This window comes from Pteropus vampyrus, unplaced genomic scaffold (genome assembly GCF_000151845.1).
Source record: "Pteropus vampyrus isolate Shadow unplaced genomic scaffold, Pvam_2.0 Scaffold11, whole genome shotgun sequence".
NCBI lineage: Eukaryota > Metazoa > Chordata > Mammalia > Chiroptera > Pteropodidae > Pteropus > Pteropus vampyrus.
Window position 1 is genome coordinate 421320 of NW_011888792.1, and position 25569 is coordinate 446888.

At 36.9% G+C, this 25569-nt stretch overlaps 1 protein-coding gene across 1 annotated transcript in view; it reads right to left on the reverse strand.

Annotated features, from left to right (window-relative positions):
* The window catches only part of ARSB (arylsulfatase B), a 150980-nt gene extending 138935 nt beyond the window's left edge, over positions 1-12045 (reverse strand). Inside the window, exon 1 of the mRNA XM_011377272.2 lies at positions 11372-12045. Coding sequence (XP_011375574.1) covers positions 11372-11707 — 336 coding nt within the window. The 5' untranslated portion in view covers positions 11708-12045. The remainder of the gene's footprint in view (positions 1-11371) is intronic.
* Positions 12046-25569: the final 13524 nt, after the last annotated feature.

Below are 25569 nucleotides of genomic sequence, written 5' to 3' on the forward strand. Positions count from 1 at the left end.
AATGACTGCATTACGTTTAATGATGATAGACTGTATGATCAGGAGTAAGAAAAAGATGTCCAATCTTGCCACTTCTATCCGACACTGTACTGGAGGTTCTAGTCAGGGCAATTAGGAAAGGAAATTAAATGAAAGACAGCTGAAATGGAAAGGAAGAAGTGAAACTATTTCTATTTGCAGATGATAAAATCTTGTATATTGAAAATCATAAAGATCATACAGACACACAGAAACAGAGACAATTAGGACTAATAAGTTCAGCAAGGTTGCAGAATACAGATCAATATACAAATGTCAGTTGCATTTCTATACATTAACGATGAATAATCAAAAATGAAATCAAGAAAGCAATTCCATTTACAACAGTATCAAAAAGAATAAAAATTTAGAAATAAATATAACCAAAGAAGTACAAGACTTGTGTGCTGAAAACTATACAACATTGTTAAAAGAAATTAAAAAACCTAAATAAGGAGAAAGACATCTCTATACTCATAGGCTGGAAGACTTTGATTGATAAGGTAGTAACACTCCCTAAATGGATTTATAGATCAGGGTAACCCCTATCAAAATTCCAACTGCCTTTTTCTTTTTTAAAGAAATGGACAAGTTGATCCCAAAATTCATATGGAAATGCAAAAGGCCCATAGATAGCCAAAACAATCTTGAAAAAGAACAAAATTGGAGGACTCGCTTTCTGATTCTGAAACCTACTACAAAATGACAATAATCAAGACAGTGTGGTACTGACAGAAAAATAAACATATAGATCAATGGAATAAAATTGTGAGTTCAGAAATAAAGCCATATATCGATGGTCAATTGACTTTTGACAAGGGTGCAAAGACCATTAAATGCGGAAAAGAACAGTCTTTTCAACAAATGGTCCTCAAACAACTGGACATCCACATGTATCCATGGACCTCAAAAATATACAAAAATTAACTAAAAATGGATCAAAGACCCAAATATAAGAGCTAAAACTTAATATTCTTATAAGAAAACACAGAGGTAAATCTTCATAACCTTGGATTACATAACCTTGTTTACCTTTGTAATCCTGATTTCTTAGATGTGACACCAAAGCACAATCAAAGAAAAGTAAATAAATTGGAATACAATGAAATTTAAAACTTTTGTATATAAAATGACATCATCAAGACAGAACAGGAGAAAATATTTGCAAATTATATATCTGGAAAGGGTTTGGTGTCCAGAACATATAGAGAACTCTTTATAACTTAACAATAAAAAGGCAAATAACCCAGTTAAAAAGTGTGCAGAAGATGTGAGTAGAGATTTCTCCAAATAAATATACAAATGACCAATAAGATATAAAAAGATGCTCAATATCATTAGACATTAGGGAAATGAAAAATCACTTCATACCCACTAGGCTGGTTATAACGAGCAGGTTATAATAAAAAAGACATAAATACAAGTATTGACAAAGCTGTGGAGAAATATGAATCCACATACATTGCTGGGTTCCAATATAAAATGGTGTAGGTCAGAAGCATGGCAGAGGGAGAGATGTTCCTAGATCTCTCCCCTTGAAATAAGCTGAACATCTAAAACCCAACAAAAAACACCCAACCTGCACACAAGCACATCTGAGTGAGGGATCTGTGAATAAGAGCTACCACAGGTCAGAACCCTAGGAGTCGAGTGGTAGACTGGGAGAGACAAAAAAGCTGCCTCTTGCAGCCAGAGCTCCCCGCAGGAGGAAGGAGAGGGGAGAAGGTGCGGTGGGTTTCCTGAACAAGCTCTCCATGGATGGCCGATGGAAGTGCCCAGTCATCAGGGCAGAAAGCAGAGTAGTGGGGATGGCAGAGCAGCAGGGGATGGAAGAGAAACAACAGTTGATTATTACCAGCCACGGCTGTAAAACGCAAGGCTGAGCTGCAGCCCCCTTTCCTCAATCCAGAGGGCCCTCCTCCCATATCCTCCAAGATCGAACACTGCGGAGCCCCAGCGGAGTCTGAGCAAATGCTACCAAAAAGGTCGCTAACACTAACAGGTACTGATACTGAGAGTAACAAACAAGCATGACTGAATATAAGAAAAAAACAAGTCATTATTAAGACTTTATATAAAGCAGTGATCCAAGAGACTTAGACATCACCTACTGGAAATAAAAAAAAAAAAAAATGCCTTCTTTGCAAGAGGTTAAAGAGAGTTCTTTATATAATAAATCTTCTTTCTAGAAAAAAGGCAGAAAACATTTCCACTATTGCCCAGGCAGAGAAATAGTCCATTAAACACCATGAACAACCAAAGTGACAAGGCAGCTCAGAAAGAAAGAGAAAATTCTCCAGAAAATAAGCATAAAGACATAGAAATATGGAACTTAAATTACAGAGAATTCAGGATGGTATTTCTGAAAAAAACTCGATGAGATCCAAAATAATTCATATCAACAATTTCGGGAACTGAAAAAACAACTGGATCAGTAGAATGAGTTTTTTAACAAGGAGAATGAAACTCTTAAAAAGAACCAAATAGAAGATGAAGTACACACTGAAAGAGATGAAAAATGAAATAGCGAGCTTGGGAAATAGAGTCAACCAAATGGAAGAAAGGATCAGTGATATCAAAGACAGAAATCTAGAAATAAATCAGAAGGAAAACAACGGAAACCAAAGAATGAAAAATAATGAAAGAGAAATACAAGAACTAGCTGATACCATCAGGAGAGGAAACATAAGAATAATGGGCATTCTTATGCCCATTAAGGCATAAGGGGAGGAAAAGGAACGGAGATAAGAAAGCATTTTCAGACAAATAGTTGACAAGAATTTCCCAAATTTAAGGAATGAGCTGGAGCTTGGAATTCGAGAAGTCAACAAAACACCCAATTATCTCAACCCAAAAAGGCCTTCTCCAAGACACATTGTATTAAAATTATCAAAAATCAATAACAAAGAATTCTCAGGGCAGCCAGGGAAAAGAAGACGGTAACCTATAGAGGAAAACCCATGAGACTATCATCAGACTTCTCAGCACAAACCTTACAAGCCAGAAAGGAGTGGAATCAAATATTAAACTATTAAATGAAAGGAACTACCAGCCAAGGATAATGTATCCAGCAAAGCTCTCCTTTAGATATGAAGAAGAAATAAAGACCTTTCTAGACATACAAAAATTGAGGGAATTCTCCATTACAAGGCCTGCATTACAGGAAATACTGAAATGCATCAGCTCACCTAAAATAAAATGACAAAAAAATACATAACTATGAGTAAAGCAACCAGCAGGCAGATAAAAGCAGAGGAATGCAACCCTTACTAAGAACAGGGCATTATAAATAAGAAGAGATTGGTTAGAGCAAGATAGTAATGAACATTCAGCATACACAGGGACAAATTGAGACAACAATGACTGAAAAGGGGAGGATTCAAAGATCCAAATTCTCAAAGGGGAAAGGAGATAAGGCACACACAGAAGAAAATGGACTACAATATATATATAAAGCTATCTATCCTCTACATATTCACAATGGTAACCATATGCCAAAGATTCAGAACTGAAGTATATACCATAAAACATGAAGGACCAGAGGGAAAATCCACAAAACGCAACCAAAAAAAGAAAGAAAGAAACACAAGGACAAGGAAGCAATGGAAACACCGAGCTACCAGAAAGCAAAAGATAAAATGGCTATAGAAAAACTTCATATTTCAATAATCACCTTAAACGTAAATAGACTGAACTCACCAATAAAAAGGCATAGAGTTGCAGATTGCATAAAAAAACAAAACCCAACCATATGCTGCCTCCAGGAGACACATCTCAGTTCCAAAGACAAATATAGACTAAAAGTAAAAGGGTGGAAAATTATATTTCAAGTGCATAGAATTCAAAGAAAAACGGGAGTAGCAGTACTAAATAGACTAAATAGTATCAGACTAAATAGACTTCAAAATAAAAAAGGTAAAGAAAGATACTGAGGGACACTTTATAATGATAAAGGGAATCATGCACCAAGAAGACATAAGGTTTACTAATATCTATGCTCCCAATCAAGAAGCCCCGACATATGTAAAGCAATTACTAACAGAACTAAAGGGAGAAACAGACCAAAACACTATCATAGAAGGGGACCAAAATACCCCACTGTCAGATATGGACAGATCACCAAAACAGAAAATCAATAAGGATAACATCTTTAAATGACACATTAGACCAACTGGACACAATTGACATTTACAGAGCCTTTCATCCCTAAACAGCTGCTCATACATTCTTCTCTAGTGCACATGGAACATTTTCAAGGACTAACCACATACTGAGACACATAGATAGCCTCAACAAATATAAGAGGATTGATATCATACCAACCATATTCTCTTTGAAACTGGAGATCAACTGTAAAAGGAAAAAAGGAAGAACAATACATGGATATTAAACAATATGCTACTGCAGAATGACTGGGTCAGAGAAAAAATAAAAAAGATCAAGAGATACATAGAAATGATGATAATGACAGTACAACATATCAAAACTTTTGGGACATGGCAAAAGCAGTCATAAAAGGAAACTTCCTAGCATTACAGGCCTATCTCCAAAAACAAGAACGAGCCCAAATAAGCAACCTATTGCTTCATCCTAAAAAATTAGAAAAAGAAGAACAAATGAAGCCTAAAATCACCAGAAAGAAAGAATCAAAATTAGACCAGAAATAAATGAAATTAAAAGCAAAAAATAAAAAAATAAAAAAAATAAATGCAATGAAGAGCTGGTTCTTTGAAAAGGTTAATAAAATCGACAACCCCCTAGCTAGACTCACTAAAAAAAAAAAAAAAGACACAAATAAACAAAATCAGGGATGAAAGAGGAGAAATTACGACAGACACCGCAGAAATACAAAAGATCATACAAGAATATTATGAAAAAGTATGTAACACCAAATTTAACCACCTAGAAGAAATGGACAAGTACTTAGAAAGATACAACCTCCTGAGACTGAATCAAAAAGAATGGAAAATCTAAATAGACTGATCAGCAGTATGGTGATGGAAACAATCACTAAAACCTACCAAAAAGTAAAAGTCCAGGACCAGATGGCTTCACCAGTGAATTCTACCAAACATTCAAAGAAGATTTAATACCTATTCTCCTCAAACTCTTCCAAAAAATCGAAGAGGAGGCAATACTTCCCAAATCATTTTATGAGGCCTATATTACCCTGATACCAACACCTAGTAAAGATAATACCAAAAAAGAAAATTACAGACCAATATCTCTCATGAACACAGATGCAAAAATCCTAAATAAAATACTAGTGAACCGAATACAGCAACATATTAAAAAGATTATACACCACAATCAAGTGGGCTTCATTCCAGGGGCACAGGGATGGTTCAATATATGCAAATTGATTAATGTGATACATCAAATAAACAAATTAAAAAATAAGAATCATATGATCCTATCAATAGATGCAGAAAAAGCCTTTAACAAGATACAGCATCCATTTATGATCAAAACACTTAACAAAATTGGTATAGAAGAAAAGTCTCTTAACATAAAAATGATCATATATGACAAACCTTCAGACAATATTATACTTAATGGTGAAAAATTAAAAACTTTCCCTCTAAGATCAGGAACAAGGCAAGGCTGTCCACTATCGCCACTGTTATTCAATTTAACATTGATAGGGAGTGCAATCAGACAAGAGAAAGATATAAAAGGCATCCAAATAGGAAATGAAGAAGTCAAACTGTCACTATTTGCAGATGACATGATTCTTTACATAGAACACCCTGAAGACTCCACAAGAACACTACTAGAAACAATAAGCAAATACAGTAAACTTTCTGGATACAAAATCAACATTAAAAATCCATAGCATTCCCACTCTAATAATAAAATGTCAAAAAAAGAAGTGGAAAAAATAATTCCTTTTGCAATTGCAACAAAACAATAAAATACCTAGGAATAAACCTAATTTTTGACAAAAAAGCCAAAAACATACAGTGGCGAAGGGAAAGCCTCCTCAATAAATGATGCTGGGAAAACTGGAAAGCCACCTGCAAAAGAATGAAACTAGACTGTTGTCTATCACCACACACCAAAATTAACTCCAAATAGATCAAGGGCTTGAATATAAGACTTGAAACGATAAATTGCATAGAAGAAAACATAGGAACTAAACTCAGGACCTTGGACTTAAAGAGGATTTTATGAATTTGACCTCAAAGGCTAGGGGAGTAAAAGCAAAAATAAATGAATGGGACTACAACAAACTAAAAAGCTTCTGCACAGCAAAAGAAACCATCAAAAAGGTAAAGAGACAACCATCCAAATGGGAAAATATATTTGCAAGCAACGCAATATCCAAAATATACAAAGAACTCGTACAACTCAATAACAACAAAAAAACAAACAATCCAATTAAAAAATGGGCAGAAGACCTAAACATACATTTATCCCAAGAAGACATACAAATGGCCAACAAACATATGAAAAGATGCTCGTCATTGCTAGCTATTAGAGAAATGCAAATCAAAACCACGATGAGGTACCATCTCACACCTGTTAGAATAGCTATAATCAACAGGACAAGTAATAACAAATGTTGGAGAGGGTGCAGAGAAAAAGGAACCCTCATACACTGATGTTCATAGCAACATTATTCACGGTGGCCAGGACATGGAAGCAACTGAAGTGTCCTACAATAAATGACTGGCTAAAGAAGCTGTAGTACATATATACAATGGAATATTACTCAGCCATAGGAAGAGATGAAACATTGCCATTTGTAACAACATAGATGGACCTCGAGATAATCATGCTATCTTATATCTCTCATGAACAAAATAAGCAAAATAAGCAAAATAAGCCAGACAGAAAAAGTTAAAAACCACATGATATCACTTATATGTGCGATATAAACCTAAAAGCAACAAACAGGACAAACAGAGACTTATGGACATGGACAATAGATTAGTGGTTACCAGAGGATGGGGGGAAGAGGGGGAGGAGGGAGGTAGATAGGGTAAAAGGGGTCAAATACATGGTGACAGAAAGAAATCCAACTATGAGAGGTGAAATTTTTTTTAAAAAATTAAGAAAAAAAGTATTAAACATACAGCTGCTATACGATCTAGCATTCCACTCCTAGATATATACTTGAGAGTACTAAAAAAAAGTTCATATAAAATTTGTACCTGGATGTTCACAGCAGCCTCATTCATAATTACCTAGAAGTAGAATGATCCAATGTCTACCAACTGATGAATGGGAAAATAACATGTTTGTATATCCATTCTATGGAATATTACTTGGCCATAAAAAGGAATGACACAGGCCACAATATGGATAAAAGGACATCTTTTGTATGATTCCATTTATATGAAATATCCAGAATAGACAAATCCAAAAAGAGAGAAAGTAGAATAGCGGTTGTCAGGGGCTGTGGAGTGACTGCTAATGGCTATGGGGTTTGTTTTTGGGGTGCTGGAAATGTTCTGGAATTAGATAGTGGTGATGGTTGCACAACCTTGTGGCTACATGAAAAACCAATGGATTAAACACTTAAAATGGTGAATTCTATGGTATGTGAAATATAACTTTTAAAAAGAATATTGAAAAATAAGCAAATATTATATGTTGTTGGTAGGAATGTAGACTGATACAAACTACTGAACTGCAGTTTTGCAATACTTATCAAAATTACAAATGTATTAAAACCAGAAAATTCCTTTTTAAAAGATTTATCCTATTAGATACATTCAAACATGTCAAAATGACATATTTACAAGGTATTGACATCAGCATCCTTTGATATATCAAAAGGCTGGAAAAACCTGCATGTACACCATTATGTAACTGGTTAAATAAATTATGATATACCCATTTGACAAAATATTATATAGACATAAAAACTGAGGATGCTCTTTACGTAACAATATGGAATTATTTCAAACGTTAAGTAAAAAAAATCAAGGTGCAAAGCAGTGTGAAGAGTATGCTACCATTCATATAAAGAGAAGAGGAATATCTACATATGTATTTTCTTGTACATGCATAAAATGCTTTTGGAAGGATATATGTATTTCAGACAGCATTGTTTGCCTGCAAAGATGGGGAACTGGATATCTAAGGAAGAAAATGTGTGTGTGTATGTGTATGTATGAAAAGATTTTCACTGTAAACCCTTTCGTGACTTTTGAGGTTTTAAATCATGTGAATGTATTTTCTATTCCAAAAATATATATATATAATATAGATTTAAAATATTTTTAAAATAATGAATGAACGAGTCATGTAAGGCTATGGGAAGAACACTATCTAAGTGTACGGAGACCCGAATTCTAAATTTACCAGTAACATCTTACCTTATTTGCTGATCAGTCTCCCTTCTCCCTCTTTCCTAAACTCGTGCGCTTTTTCAGCAAAGCATGCAGGTTTAAAAAGGCTCATCTGTGAGGATTCCGAACAATTAAATGTCTCAACAGAAAAGGATGAATTCATGTTCTTGTTTGAACAAGTGTCTAGCAGCAAAACGAGAAGCTACTGCACCCGTAAGGCACATAGTGCTGGGCAATGTTAATTTTTCTGCCAGTAGATGGGGTTAGTGATAGACTGGATTCACCAAGCCAGATATTTGCTCTAATGAACCGGAGTCTTAGTGTCAAAGAAATTTAGAGCTATAGAGCCTTATAGCTCTAATTACCATATTTTCCAGATGTGGAAAATAATGTCCAGCAAGGTCAGAGTCTGAAGACTGACACAGCAAAGACTAAAACCCACATCTCATAATTTCTAACTGGTCCTCTTCACTAAATGCTTTAACAAGCTAAAAAAACTAAAACTCAGAACTTCTTAGGAATACAAAGTTCAATAAGTCAGTCTAGGCTTACTTATCATTTTATACTTCTCTAATCTCTAATCTAAAGTTAGATGATTATGGGAAGGAAGGGCTCAAAATATTAAAGAATCACAGATATGGTTATTAAGTAGTTCTTTCAAGTACCTAATTTTAAAATAAATTTCCTCATCTTATTGTCTAAAATTATGTACAACACATGACTTGTTTCAGAAATAAAACCTCTCTCCCTATTTTCATTTTATATTTAACATAGCCAGTTCCTAACCTGAAATGTGATGGGTTGTTTTAATTGTGATATTTAGGAACTACCTAAATGTCCATAGAGATCATTCAGTAAACCTGAAGCTGTTCTTGCGATGATATTTTTAATAATTTTTAGTAGACAATGCAGTGTAGTGGTTATGTACCACACTGCTTGTTTCAAATTCTAGTCCACCACTACTGGCCCTGTGACCTTGAGCAAGTTTCTTAACCTCTTCGGCCTTGGCTTCCTTATTATCAAATAGGGATGATAACGGTAATATCCACTTCATCAGGTTGCTGTGAGAATGTAAAGTGCTCATAATGGTACCAGTATATAGAATCTGAGGGCAATGAGACTTCTTAACCCTTTGAGAAATATTTTCTTTAAAAGAGAATGCTTGCTAACTCAAGGTAATTTCAAATTGGGTATGATGAACTCTAACAGAATAAAAGAGTGGAGAAAAGTCAAACAAAATGTTTGAGGAGGCTGGCTTGTTATGTTGAGCGGTCTCTAAACTGTGTTTGGAATCTCCAGCTTCTACCCTTCCTTCACTTCTTAACCTCCATAATCAAGGTATGTTTGTTTGGTTGTTTGTTTTTCCCAGGACGGAATGCTGGTGACTGGTCAGAGAAGATATTAGGGAATAAAATCAACCAATCATATGAACAAGTTTTTGAAGTGTGCTGTTTGCTTTCCTGTTCAAGTCTGTTGGAAGGGAGGAAGTTAGAGAAATGAATGGCCCTCCCATTCTTCTGCAATTAGAGTTCAATTCTCTTGCTTAAGAGCAAATGCAGAAACACTTTGAGCAGAACTTCTCTTCCTTCCTTTCTCTCCTTTACTCGAATGCCCCTTTATATGTACAAAGCATCCAGGGTAAGATCTGCATCAGAGTAGATATTCCTGATCATACTTAGCAGCCGAAGTTAGAACTGTGGAAAGTACTTAGAGCTAATGGTGAAGGGAACCACCCTTCATCGCCATTGCAAACCTTGGCTACGGCTATTTCTCAGAGTATCCTTTTTGTTTCTAACTCTATCTTTTATGTTTTTAAAGGTCTTCAGACTACTGTGGAAATCTTTATTGCAATGAATCCTCCATTCAGGACAACACGAGGCTAGAGTTGATCTGAAAGGACACATGAACACAGATTTGAGAGAGCAAAGTTCAAGCATATTCCCCACGACTCGCACAGTCAGGGCCCAAAATAGCTTGTTGAACAGACAGTGCATATATACGGTGGAATGCATTTGTTCTCACACAGTACTTGTTTATTGTATTTACTACGGTCATAATCACACCATGATCTCACAAAAATGTCGATCTTATTCAAATAGCTAGTAGTTGCAGAAAAGGCACGCTTTCTAGCTGTGTAATTCTTAATATGTCAACAAATTTCTACAGGTTTGTTTCCTCGTTTGTAAAAGGGGATTAAAAATAACTGCTACCTCACGGGTTGTTTCAAGATTTAACTTTAAAAACAGTAAAGCATTGTACAAATGTTCTTGATACTGTCAGTTATCTAACATATACACACTCTCTACAAGTATACTTTATTAACTACAGCGAAGTTTTTAGAGAGACCCTTTGAGAGAGATAATAAGATGCTCAGAGGTGTTGAATATAGGTTAAATCTGAAGGGAATGTCAGCAGCCCAAGAAAAATCAACCGGGGCTGCTGAAAGGTAGAAAAATTAATTTTTCGTCAGACAGTCCTAACCCATCCACGATTGCTGGGTGCACAGGGGACCAGAGTCGCCCTAACTGCGAGCACTCTTGCATTTCAACTCTCCCCCCAGCTTTCCCAGCTTCCCACCCCTCACTGCTCTACTAGGCAGGTACCCGACCAGCTCCTTCTCTATCCTCCCACTTCAGGACCGCTCCGCAGAGTCCGTTTCGACCCTTTGGCCTATCTGCTCGCAAGGCCCAGAACCTAGCAGTTCCCAGAAACCCTTTCACCCCGACCTTCAGAAAATGAAAGAAAAAAAAGCCACCCTGAGAGGTGGGGCGTTGGGGGATGCGGGTCGCCCTCGAGCCGGGCATGCGCAGAGGCTGCGGCGGGCTGTAGGCCGGGGAGGTGCGGACACTGCCAGGACCAGAAGACGCCTCGCTCCGACCCGGTTCGGGGAGCTGACCCCAGCCTGCCCCGGCCTCCTGGCCCGCTTCCAAAGGGCTCTCAGGACTGGTCGGGCCGGACGCGAGCGGTGCGGCGGGAGAGAGAGGGCGGCCCGAGGCGGGGGCGGAGCCAGACGCGGGTCGCCGGGGGCGCGGGCCGCCGGGGGCGCTGCGTACCTGGAAGCGGCCGGTGAGCAGCTGGCTCCGCGATGGCGTGCACAGGGGCTGCGTGTAGTAGTTGTCTAGGAGCACCCCGCTGGCCGCCAGCGCGTCCAGGTGCGGCGTGCGGATGTTGGAGCCGTGGAAGCCCACGTCGTTCCAACCGAGGTCGTCCGCCAGCACGAAGACGAGGTGCGGCGGCCGGCGGGTCCCGGCGCCCGAGCTCAGGGGCGGCGGCAGCAGCAGCAGCAGCAGCAGCAGCAGCAGCAGCGGCGGCGGCGGGAGGACGGTGGAGAGGAGCGGCCGCCGTGGGCTGGGGCTGCGAGGCAGGCTCGTCGCGCGGCGTGGGCCCATCCTTTGCTCTCCGCGGTCCCCGCGCCTGTGGCGCCACCAGCCCCCGGCACCGATTATAGAATCAGGAACTGGGCGGCCAGGGCCTGCCCCGCCCCGGCACGAGACCTCACTCTCAGAGGCCTACGGACTGGAGATGCCGGCGCGGGAGCCCCCGCGGCGTCTGACCCGGGCCCGGCCGATGAGGCGGAGGAGGAGTCAGCGGAGAGAGCTCGTGGGGCTCCTGCCGCCCGGCTCCGTGGAAACCCCGTTGATGCTTGATAGGGACTAAAATTTCTAACCTTTGCAGCGGCAAACTTTGCATCGTGGCATCCTAAAAGTGGAGGGGTTTTTTTTGTTTTTGTTTTAAATAACTCGTTACAGTTTATAAAGCATTTTCACAACCCTCTTTAAATCTCGTAACCACCCTGGCAGCTGGGAATTATAATTATTGCCCCCTTTCCCCACTCAGAACAAACAAGCTTGTAGTTGGTAGAGCCTAACCCAAACCCAGTTCTGACTGCAGATCCTGAGCTATCAATGTTTTAAAGATAGTGGGAGAATCATTTCTAGCAAGAGTCCAGCCTCCTGCCGGTGAGAGGACAATGAAGAGGCAAAGCCTAGATGGTGTTTCAGACTCATTTACGAGTAGTGTACACCTGTGAAGCCACTTCCTACCAGCAAAAAGGGGGCCAAATACACACTCCAACTGCGCGGTGCCCTTTTGAAAGTGCAGGTTTACTTAGGCTGCTTGGGAGTTTGGAATGCTGTGTGGCCACTGAGTAGCTCATTAGCTTGTCCAGATACAGCTCCTTCAGAGCTGGCTCCCCAACAATCAAGTGAACCAAAGAAGTATAGTATCTAATTTGCCTGGAATCGTCTGTGGATGGAAGGAAAAATTCCCTTAACCACATGCTCATTGAATTGGGAAGTTAGCTTTATGACCAGTAATTCCCACTGCCAACAGAGACCTGCCTACTATCTGTCTGGAGATAGATAAAAACTTAACAGTTGTAGGGGAAAGATTATGCACCACATCTTCTCAAGTGTTCTGAGTCTGATTGCATGGGAGTTATTTTATAACTTTATAATATAACTTGTAGATAACTGAGAGCAACGGAAACTAATTCCTGTTTATACCTATGCTGAGCGACCCACTACCATTCCCTACCAAAAAAAAAAAAAAAATTGCTTCCACTTGCACATTTACTTTAATATTCCTGATCTGTTCTTTGGACTATCCTTTGAACTGGTTTTAACACCGGACCAGTTTCTTCAATAATGAGTTAAATAAAATCTTTAACATATATTCATTTTTATATCTGTATGAGGGTCATGATTTTATTCTTTTGAAAACTATCCTTTCAGACATGTAATAGTTCTCTCTTACGTATAATTTTTTTTCTTTTCAGAAGTAGATTATGTTACAATCACTTTTCCTCTCTAGTGAAATCAGTGAAATTTAGCAGGAAAAAATTTTAAATGTAGCTTTACATTAAAAAGAATTTTGAAGAGCTGTTTGATTCTCGTGTTGAGGCTTGAAATTTTCATTTAAAGATCCTGTAAGGAACCTTGAAGAACTGAGAATTTTCAACTATGGCCCTTGCATGTCCTTTTCTCCCATAACTGTTCGTCTCTACTCTTCCTGATAAAAATCAAATTGCCCCCAAAATGGCCACTAATCTGCTGGAACAATTAGAACTTGACCAGAGCTGCTCCTAAAACTAGCTAAATTTGCACTGAGCCTTCTCATGTCTCGCATTTTCAAATAAAAGTTTATGCTAATAGTGCTCTAGAAATGTGCAAATGAGTTAATTAAAAGGAATAAATTCTATTTTTCATCTATGTACTGAACACCTATAATGTGCAATATAGGCTAGTTATTGTAAAATCTCTCAATTGGAGTTTCTCTGATGTTTCCTAATGATTAGACTCAGGTTATTAGTTTGTGCAGAAATATTACAAAAGTGATGTATCCTTGATGCTACATATTAAGAGGTACGTGATGTTGATTTGCTCTATTATTTGAACACTTTGCTAAGGTGACCATTTTTCCACTGTAAAGTTACTATTTCCCCCTCGTCGTTAGTATTTTATGGGGAGGTACTTTGAGAATATGTGTATATTCTGTAATTCCTAAAACTTTTGCCTATTAGTTTTAGCACCCACTGATGCTTCTTGTTTCAATAAATTATTGAGATGATTGTCAAATGGTGATTTTCTTTTTAAAACACTTTTTTTAAATTTAAGTATAGTTGGTATATAATATTGGTTATATTAGTTGCAGGTGTATAATATAGTGATTCAACATTTTTATACCTACGATGTAATCACCCTACTAATTCTAGTAATCATCTGTAACCACGCAAACTTCTCACAATAGTATTGACTGTACCCCTTCCCCTTTTTACCCATCCCCTCACGCCCTCCCTTCTGATAACTGTCCTTTTGGTCTCTATTTCTATGATTCTGTTTTTGTTTTGTTTGTTTGTTGTTTTAGATTCCACATATAAGTGAAACCATGCAGTATTTGTCTTTCTCTGCTTGACTTATTTCATTTAGCATAATACCTTCTAGATCCTTGCACGTTGTCACAAATAGCAAGATTCATTCTTTTTTATAGCTGTGTAATATTCCATTATATGTGTGTATTTGTGTGTGTATAACATATTTATCCACTCATCTATTAATGGACACCTAGGTCGCTTCCATATATTGGCTATTATAAATAATGCTGCAATGAACACAGGGGTACATATATCTTTTGAATTAGTTTTCTCATTTTCTTCAGATAAATGCCCAAAAGTGGAATTGCTGGATCATATGGTATATATATTTTTAGTTTTTTGAGTAATCTCTGAATGGTAATTTTCTAATTTCATTACCCTTCTAAATTTATTAGTTGCCTTTCTACTGTAAAGAAGAGCTTTCCCTTCTCCCTCATTTATTTATGTCACTGTGAACTCATGGATTTTTGTTTTAATCAATATACTATAATACTTTGCTATAATTATTTCAGTGCTCAAATTTCCTCTGATTTGGGCAATGAGAGCCTCTTCAGTCTGGCTCTTGTATCCTTTTAGCATGTCCTCTTTAATCTTTGAACATTTCCTTACTTTTTGGTACAACAAGATATTCTAGGTTTACTTGTACTTTTCCTTCCCCAATTCTAGAGTCAGCCATTTCTCTAAGGAACTGATTCCTTTTAATGGAGGATGGCATCTAGAAACCTAGATTTGTGCGATATGTGTGCTCATTGCTATTGCTACTGGGCTGTCATTGCTTCTAGGATCTCTCACCAGACAAAGGTAGAAACTAGATGTATGTGTACACATACACACACACATAAATACACACACACACATATATACACACATTTTAATGTATGATAGGGATAGTGACTTCTTATAGTTTTTAATTCTTAATGTTTTCTTAGATATTTCTCCATGTTCATTTTTTCATGTGAACTTTAATATCAACGTGTCCAGTTCCATTAAAAATTTATTGATATTTTTATGGGAATTGCATTAAACTAATAAATTAATTTAGGGACAACTGAAATCTTTATGATATTAAGTTGTTGTCCTATCTAAAAATGAAGGTTAACTTTCACTTATTACAGTCTACTTTTATGTCTTTCAGAAGTGTTTTAAAATTTGCCTCCTATCAGTTTTGCACCTTTCTTCTTAAATTTATTCCTAAGTATTTTATCTTTTCTGTCGTTATTGAAATGGGGGCCTTCTCTACCATTCTGTCTTTCAAAAGGTTATTTGTGGACATGAAGGCTACTGATTTCTGTATGGTAATTTATATTCTGCCAAATACTGAATTATTTTGTTTGAGTTGTTTAATCACTGATTTTTTAAGGGTTTTTCCAATACGTAATCATATCAGTAAAAACAATCTCAATCAATTAAAACAGGGGTCTCCAACCCCTGGGGTGCTGGTACGTGGCCTGTTAGGAACAAGGCCACATAGCAGGAGTTGAGTGGTGGGTGGGCGAGTGAAGTTTCATCTGTGTTTGCATCTGCTCCCCAGCGCTATCATCATCGCCTCAGCTCCATCTCAGATCATCAGGCATTAGATTCTCATAGGAGCATCAGTCCCTGGTACCCAAAAGGTTGGGGACTGCTGAGTTAGAAGATGCAAAAATTAGGACTGAAATAAAGGCAGCTTCCAATTCACAAATGGATATAAAAGTTAATTGTTTGGTAGAAGGGGTGCTTGGACTTGGAATATATATTTCTTACATAGAAAAGATATATTTTTCATAGTTGGCTCTTCCTATCAAGATGGCAGAGTAGGTAGATGCTGTGCTTGCCTCCTCTTGTGACCACATCAAAATTACACCTAAACTACAGAACAACCATCTTTGAGAATCACCTTAAGTCTAGCTGAACAGAAATTCTCTAACTAAAGATATACAGAAGAAGCCACCTCGAGATTGGTAGGAGGTGCAGAGACTCAGAACAGGCTGGTCCCACACCCACATGTGGTGGTTAAAAATCAGGAGGGATATCTTGGCTGTGGAGGTACCCCAAGGAGCAAAGAGTCCAAGCCTCACCCTAGGTTCCCCAGTCCCAAATTCTAGTGCTAGGAAGAGAGGTTCCTATAATTTCTGGCTGTGAAAATCAGTGGAAATTGTGGCTGAATGAGATGGAGAGCAGTGAGAGTCTCTGGCATTCCTCTTAAAGGGCCCACACATAAACTTACTTGCTGATGGACTCACTCACTCTGAGCTCCAGAGCTAGGGCAGCAGCTTGAAAGGTGCCAGGGACATATAGGGAGGAACCAAATTGTCTGACTTCCAGGCAGGAGCTGGAGGGGCAGCTTTCTCTCAGAGAGAGGTAGGTACTAGCAGAAGCCATCATTCTTTTGAAGAGCCCTCTTCAACTCAGCACATAGATGCAGGCACCATATCTGAGTCTCTGTCAAAATGGCTAACACTGTTTGCCCCATCCCAGTGATTCCCTGAGACCCCGACCCACTCACCTTGCAGGCCTACCCAAACTGCTTCCAGTAGCTTTTCCATACAAACAGACTTGTCTTGTCTCATGCTGTGGACTTTCTGAAAAGCTCTCAAAGGTTCACAAACCCCAAACAATCAACATCTGGCCTCGACATGCCCCGTACCTCTTGGTAGGCAGCCCCAAACCAAGCAGTAGCAGCAGCTAGCCTCAATTTGCAGCTTAGCCTCTCCCAGGTGCCTCCAAGCCCAAGACAAGTGACAACTATCTACAGATCACTTTGTAGCTCATACAAAGTGGCTCTGGGCAAGGCACAGGCTGCAGCTGAACTTGGCCTGCAGTGGGGCCCCTACCAGGAGGCCCCTGGGCCGGCATACCTGGTGACCAACTTCAGACCAAGCCAGAGCACTACCTGGGGTCAAATCAAAGGACAACAGACCCTCCACTGAAGTCACTGGCCAGTCCTCACAATCAATCAGCCTGAGGGTCAATCTCTCCCATTGACATGCAAACAGCAACCAAGGCTCAACTACAACAGGAGGGCACATACAACTCATATAAGGGACATACCTGGAACACCCAGCTCAGGTGAAAAGGGAGATTGTGCCACTGGGCCCCACAGGACACCTGCTACATAAGGCTATTCAACTAAGACCAAGAAATATAGCAGCCTTCATAATACATAGAAATAAACACAGGGAGGAAGCCCAAATGGGGAGACAAAGAAACATGACTCAAATGAAAGAACAGAACAAAGCTCCAGCAAAAAAAAAAAAAAAAACTAAACAAAATGGAGACAAGCAATCTTCTAGATGCCCATTAGTTATAAGAATGATCAATTATCTCAGTGACGACTTTAACGAAGAGATAGAAAATATAAAGTGAAGAATACAATAAATGAAATGAAGAATATATTAGAGGGAATCAACAGTAGATTAAATGAAGCAGAGGATTGAATCAGCAATTTGCAAGATAAGGTAGTAGAAAATACCAAATCAGAACAGCAATGAGAAAAAAGAATCCAAAAAAAAAAAAAAAAAAGACAGTTTAAGGGACCTCTGGGACAACATCAAGCATATCAACATTAGCACTCTAGGGGTACCAGAAGGAGAAGAGAGAGAGGAAGAAATTGAAAACCTATTTGAAGAAACGATGACAGAAAGCTTCCCTAACCTGGTGAAGAAAAGACATATAAGCCCAGGAAGTCCAAAAATCCCAAATAAGATGAACCCAAAGAGGCCCACACCAAGACGCATCATAATTAAAAAGCCAAAGGTTAAAGACAAAAAGATAATCTTAAAAGCAGCAAGAGAAAAGCAGTTAGTTACCTACAAGGGAGCTCCCATAAGACTGTCAGCTGATTCCTCAACAGAAACTTTGCAAGCCAGAAGGGATCAGCATGAAATATTCAAAGTGATGAAAAGCAAGGATCTACAACCAAGATTACTCTACCCACCAACACTATCACTTAGAATCGAAGGACTGGTAAAGAGCTTCCCAGACAAGAAAAAGCGAAAGAAGTTCATCATCACCAAACCAGATTACAAGAAATGTTAAAGGGATTCCTTTAAGAAGAAGGAGAAGAAGATAAAAAATATGAATAAAATGGCAATAGTTACATATCTATCAACAATTACTTTAAATGTAAATGGATTAAATAGTCTAATCAAAAGACATAGGGTGGCTGAATGGATAAGTAAAAAAGCCCCTTACATATGTTGCCTGCAAGAGACTCACTTCAGATTAAAAGACACACAGAGACTGAAAGTAAAAGGATGGAAAAAGATATTTCATGAAAATAGAAACAAACAAACAAAAAGCTGGGGTAGCAATACTTATACCAGACAAAATAGACTTTCAAACAAAGGCTATAACAAGCTACAAAGAAAGACCTAGTAATCACACTTCTGGGTGTTTATCTGAAAAAATCCAAAACACTGCTTCGAAGGGACATGTGAATCAATATGTTCATTGCAGTATTATTTACAATAGCCAAGATATGGAGGCAACCTGGGTGTCCATCAATGGATGAATGGATAAAGAGAGGTAGTGCATATATGCAATGGAATATTACTCAGCCATAAAAAGAATGAAATCTTGCCATTATCAACAACATGGATGAATCCAAAGGATATTGTGTTGAGTGGAATAAGTCAGAGAAATACAAATGCCGTATGATTTCACTTATATGTGGAATCTAAAGAACAAAATAAACAAAGTAGAAACAAACTCATAGATAGAAAATTTTGATGGTTGCAAGATGGGAGGGTGAAAAAGGAGAAAGTATTAAGAAGTACAATTGGCAGTTACAAAATAGTCATGGGGATGCAAAGTATAGCATTTGAGGAATATAGACAATATTGTAATAACTTTATATGGAGTCAGATGCATACTAGATTTATAGGGGTGATCACTTGATAGTTTATAAAGGTATTTAATCACTATGTTGTTCATCTGAAACTAATATAAATTATATGTCAACTGTAATTGAAAAACAAAAAAATATTAAAAGAAAAAAGAAGTTATAATCAACTGGTTTGTATTCTAACCTACACAAAATCAGTTTAACCTATAGTTAAAAATTTCTTAACTCCTGAAGTCTGTAAGAAAAAGACCAATAATCCAATTTTTACATGGGAAAAATATAGGAACATAATAGTTTACAGAAAAGAAATATAAATGGTCATTAAATATATGAATAGATATTCAATCTCACACAAAAGGAAAAAAAACAAATTGAAACTTCAATAATATACCACGAACACTGGTGATAACTCACTGCTTTGGATAGGGTGTGAAAAAATAAGCCCTCTCATGTGTTAGTCGCAGAAGTAAAATTTGACACAACCTCTAAGGGGAACAATTTTGCATATCTGTCAAAAATGTACATATGCTTTAACCCTGCAATTCCAGTTGTAGGAATTTATCCTTCAGATATACTCACTGTGAGAAATAACATATACATGAAGATGTTGAGTTTAGCCTTATTTTTACTAGAAAATGGCAAATAATAGGGCTTGGTCAAATTAAGTACAGGATACTAAGCAATCATTTAAAAGGGTGATATAGAATAATCTCCAAGATACACTATTAATTTTTAAATGTTAGGCAAAGAACATTATGCTTGGTATGCTTTCATTTGCTTAAAAATATGTGTATATGTGTGCAAATATATATATCTATTCATATGTTTAGAGAGATGATTACATAGAATATCTTAAGAAGGATACAGAAGAAATGACAACATTGGTTGTCTCTGGGTAGACTTAGGAGAGGTATAGGAGAGAGACTAACTTTTCACCATCTATACTTTATGTCTTCTAAATTTTAAGTCGTTGCATATATTATCTATTTCTAATAGTATTTTATTAATAATAATAGTAATAACATAATTTACATTTAAAAAAATAAAATGCACTATAAGTGAGAATGGAGTGCCAAGAATAAGAATCCCTCAATGAATATTTTTTTAAAACCTGAAGGCCATGCGCTAAGATCCCATAGATGCTTTTGCCTCTTGGTTTCTCCAGTTTGCAGAGCTCCTAGTTCTTGGCATGATGCTAATTGGCTATAAGCTATGCTCAGAAGTCAGGATACCTGTGTTTCAATGCTTGTCTTAACTGGTTTTCGTTTTAGTGCTTTCGATAATAAGTATTGCATATAAAGGCCAAGCAATTTTAAACATTTTATTTCTAAATGTTTAACCGTTAGGGTAGAGATAAGAATGGCAAGACGTCTTTCTTAGAAAACCTGAAGTTCACTAACTAAATGTGGTAAATTGTGGTTGGTGTTACTCATTGCCCTATTACTTCCCTGAATAGTCCAGAAGAAGATAGAATTGAACATGAGAAAGAATATCCAAACTTTGTTACTTTAGATGTCAGCTATTAAATTATTTTCACAATACATTTAGTTTTGGAAACTGATCTGGAATGGATTTGTTTCTACCATGTCTAAGTAAAGGAGGGGGAGAGGGTCTTCTTAAAGACCTGTAAGGTCATATATCAGACTTACAGATGAGTATTCTTAAGGTTCTTTAACCCTTCTTCTAGTTGCCAGTAGTTACATGCATAAGTTATATGCATTAACTACTATCAGTGCTAACTACTATCACTGCATTAAAAATCATCAAGGTTCCAAGCATACAAGAAGCTAATTCTCTATAAAAAGCATCTTTAGTCTAGTGTTGGTTTTGTTTTGTATGTTAGTGTATGTCTGTGTAGTAAGAGGAAAAGGTCAGATTAAAAAAAAAAAAAGATGAAAGATTTCTCTTAGCTCTAAAATTCTTCAACTTTCTGAAATTGATCATCTGGATAAGAACAGCTTTGGCCAACTCAAAATGAAACTCCTTTGTTCCCCCACCCCCACCCTGCATCCTACCCATTGCTTATCGCTGCCTATCTTCTTAAAAACAACTATATGTGAATAGAGAGTGGAAATAGTACCATTCATGTAAAAACAACAACAAAAAAAAGACTTTGGCATAGCATTTTTTGTGTCTAGGGTACACAAAGGTATACATTGGTCAATGAATTCTTATAAAGTGAACATACACATGTAATCACCAGGTCAACAGGTCAACAGGTCAAGAAACAGATGATGGTATTGTATCTTGTCTCATTTCTTCTTTCCTTTTCTTTACCTTTCACAAAGCCTAAGCCTTAGTGTCTACACAATATTATATACAACTGAATTACATTCACTTTTTCTGTACTGAACATTTTACATTGTACGCCAATTTCTTAAGCAGTTCTAAGCCATCTCTTTTCAACCATGCTTAAATATCTCAAAACAATGTGAACACTGGATTAAAAAATAAAACGAGTCATATTGTATGACCAAAAAAGAACCTACTCTTACTAGACAAGAAAGGTATATATATGAAATTTTGATATATATATAATATCTTTTAAAAAGTGAAACATGCACATAGTTTTTTTTAAATTTAAGTTAAAAAGTCATACACTGAAAAGTAAGTCTCAACTCCTCCCCCGGAACATTAGTGTTACTCTTCCAGAGATAGTCTATACATATAAATAAATTTTAAATATTTAAAAATTTCCTCTTTGAACCTAAACAATAAGATATTGCATATTATAATATACTATGTTTTTAAAAAATAATAGTATAAGTAGCCCTTTTAAATGTTTTAGCCAATCCCATGATCTCCCTTAATTCTAATAGCCATATTTGCATCTCTTGACCTGACTGACCCCTTTAGTCAGGGCTGAACGGATTACTTTGATGTTATATGACAGTCATTATCTATTATTATGCATTCCATTTCATGATCTTCCTCTGCTCTGCTCTGTATCTTGGGGGGGAGTGAGGGTAAACCCTACAAACTACATATCCCAGGTTCCTTTACCTACTTGGCTACAGTTAGGTTCAGCCAACGGGAGGCACTGGTGAGAGACTGGAAGGTGAGAGGAAGGGAGAAGTCAGGGTGTTTCTTCCCTTCTCTCTGCTTTGGGTAGCATGTTCAGCAGCATGGCTATATCTCTTCTATGGTTCCAGCTCCCACTGCCAGCCCCTGCCTGTATGGTCCAAGTACCACCTTGGAGGCTGCCTTGCTGGTTCTCCCTGTTAAATTCTCTCCTTTGACCTACCTGGAAGTTAGTCACAGGAAGCAGCAATGTGGAGAGTGATGCCCTGCCAGCCCCAGCTGTCATAGTCATCCTTGGTGAGGTGCCAGACATGGGAGTGAAGAAGGCATCTTGAATGACCAGCCAGTGAGATGACCAGATTAAGTGAAAATCATTTTTTAAAAACCCTACCTTTTTTACATGACACAATTATTTTTTAGTAATAATCATAAAATAAAATGAATAACCAGAAGAGAAATGTAAAAAGTGAAAGTATTCTCCTATTAAACTGAGTATTATAATCATTCCAGTAAAAAACAAATAAGAAAAATATAAATAAAATAAATTCTATAGTATAAAAAAGCAAGAGGTTAATTTTTAAAATTATATTAGTGTTTTTTTTAAAAGGAAACATTTATATCTACATATTGGTTTATTGGGATAAATTGGTCTATTGTCTACAAATAATGCAGTCAAATTTTCTGTTTTTAAGCCTTAAGCTTTGCAGTGACTTCACTGAAATTAATCCACTTTATATATTAATGTTTACTAGACAGTATAGTCAGAGCTGTTCAGTTATCTTTGCAGAGAGTTGATTAGAGAACATTTTTTAAGCTTTTAATTTCTAAAGCTTCTTTTACATGACCAACAGATATACAAGTAATTAGAAAAAGACTATCACAATGATAAGTGAGCAGAGATTTACAAAAATGTCCTTTAACAACAAACTCCAAAAACTTTAGTACCATCTACGTCTTTGTTTCTTTAGAAACAATTATAGTAGCTTTCAAATATCTCTTTGTTGAAAATTTTCCACTAAAATATCTTCAGAAAATTCATCATACATTTGTATTATATATGGTAAAAACTTCAGAAGTTTTTCTTCATCTGCTAAAATCAGAGAAAATGGCTTAATGATAACAAACATTGACCTTATTTGATCTATTGCTTTAGAACACGTGCCCAATTATTGATGAAAAAGATCAAGGCATTCAATTACTGCTCTACTGATTTCTTCTTGCAATGTAAGACTAGCATCTTTTGTTGCTTCTCCTGGCATTCTTTGAAATTTGATTACTTTTTCTGAATAAATGACCATCTCCTGAGATTTTATTTTTTCTTAGTTAATTGCCTTCTCCACAATTTCTGCATACTGTTTCTTTGATTAGAGTCTGATACAATATTTTATGTAAATAATTTGTCTAGTAACTAATAAGTTACAACTTAAGTAACTATTAAATTGTATCATTGATGTAGTATTATATTTTCTTAGTTCTTTCTTTAGTTTTAACACAATTCACAATTTAAAAAGAATTTGAATTTTAAAGGTACTATTCAAAATCAGTAAATATTTCACATATGAATTAAAATTTGTACTTACTGAACATATACCTCACAATTTGCCATTTCATAATGTAAATAACAAACGTAAATAGAAATTCTAAATGATCACAGAACCAAGGGGATAAATCAAGGGGATAGAAAGACAGAATTTAAGAAACTCAACATCTGCTTCTTTGTATTTACAATTACTCTGCTGTCCTTGTTTATTTCCAACCTACTGTTTAGATGTAGGATAAGTAGTTCCACAGGAATTGAAGACCCCAAACTATGCATGAAGAAACTTGAATGGTTCCCACACTAAAGAATTTACTCTGGAAATAAATGCTCGTAGCTGAGTGTGTGAGTGTCAGGGGCCTGTGGTATAACTAGGCATGGGTCTCTCCCTCATCCCTCCCTCCCTTTCTCCCTCTCTTTCTTTCTTCCTTTCTCTTCCTTCTTCTTCCTTCCTTTCTTTCTTTCATTTATGTATAGTTAATATTATATTATAATATAACATTAGTTTTAGGGGTACAATATAAAGATTCAACATTTATATACCTTACAATGTGATCACCGCACTAAGTCTAGTGATCATCTGCCACCATGCAAACTTATTGGGGTTCTTTAAATTAATTTCCATGAAGAATACAGTGTTAATTAAGGTAATAAAAATGCGCTATTTTGAAATAGATGGGTAGATGATCAACACATCAACAATTGCAAGAACAAAATATTTAAAATGGCTTGAGGGGAGGAGGATTTGACAAAGTGGAGGAAAGAACTGAGATATTTAATGATGTCATTGAGCCCACCTCCAAACTTCCCGTATGTGATTTAATAAATAAATAATTGCTTAAACTGCTGTTCACGGAGTATTTTATTACTTGCACCTGAATGCTTTCTATCTGATACCCTTTATAATCTATCTTATTAAGAAGCTGCTCTTGGATGGTAAGATTCTATGTTCCCTATCTCTAATTCCTTACCTCCTTCCTATTCATTTTTCACTGGAGTCTGGCTTTTCCCCTCACTAGTATCCTGAAATAGTTCATGCCAGTAGCACCAATGATGCTTTGTTGCTTAACTCAAGGGACACTTTTCAGCCTTTAATCTTGATAGTTTTTATCTTTTGACACCATCCATTCCTTCTCGAAATGCTCTCTCCCCTTAGTTTTCATGACGCCTCAGTTTGTAAGAAAATATACTGTTTGTTGTTGTAGTTAAATGCTTGACCTCTCTAGTCTATAAACTCCATAAAGGCGAGAACCATGCCTGTTTGTTGCTTTTCCATTGCCTGGCCTGTAGTAAATATTCAACAAACGTGTGTAGACTAATGAATACTTTACTAAGGAAAGCAATTACTCATAGAACTTTAAATATAAGAAAGAATTTGGTAGATGATGTGTAGTCTGTGCTTGGTTGCCAGCAGAGCTGGGAAAAGCAAGTCTTCTGGCTTTTGGTCTAGTAGCCTTTATACCAGTCTGTCACCTCTATGCTTCATGACAAGGTAATACTTCCAAAATCTATACCTGGAGAAATTATAATTAAGTAATGTGTTTCTTTTTTATAGTTCATATGTAGCTTCTCTAAACTATCGTACTATTCTAAAGATTCAATAATGGCAGAGAAATAAAGGCATGATGATCATTTGTATTTTTATTTGAGGATTCATCAGAAGAAAATACGATTAACTTCATTTTTGGTTCTTTGCTTTTTTGAGATTTTGGCTAACGGATGCTATTTGTGTAGCTAAAACTTCTTCCTTTCATAGCTGCTGTATGTCAATCTTCCTTTTTGTTCAACTTAAGTATGCACAAAATCCTCTTACTAAAATTCCGGAATCTAATCTGTCTGCTATTTAATGTCCCACACAGCACACTTTAAAATGTTTTTTTTTTTTTTTCTGTCGCTTTTCCTATCAGCAGAAGAGAATAAAGACATAGATTAGTTAGGATGTGAACCTCAGTAACATAACATCCATAAACATTTCATAATGTGTTGACCAGAAAGT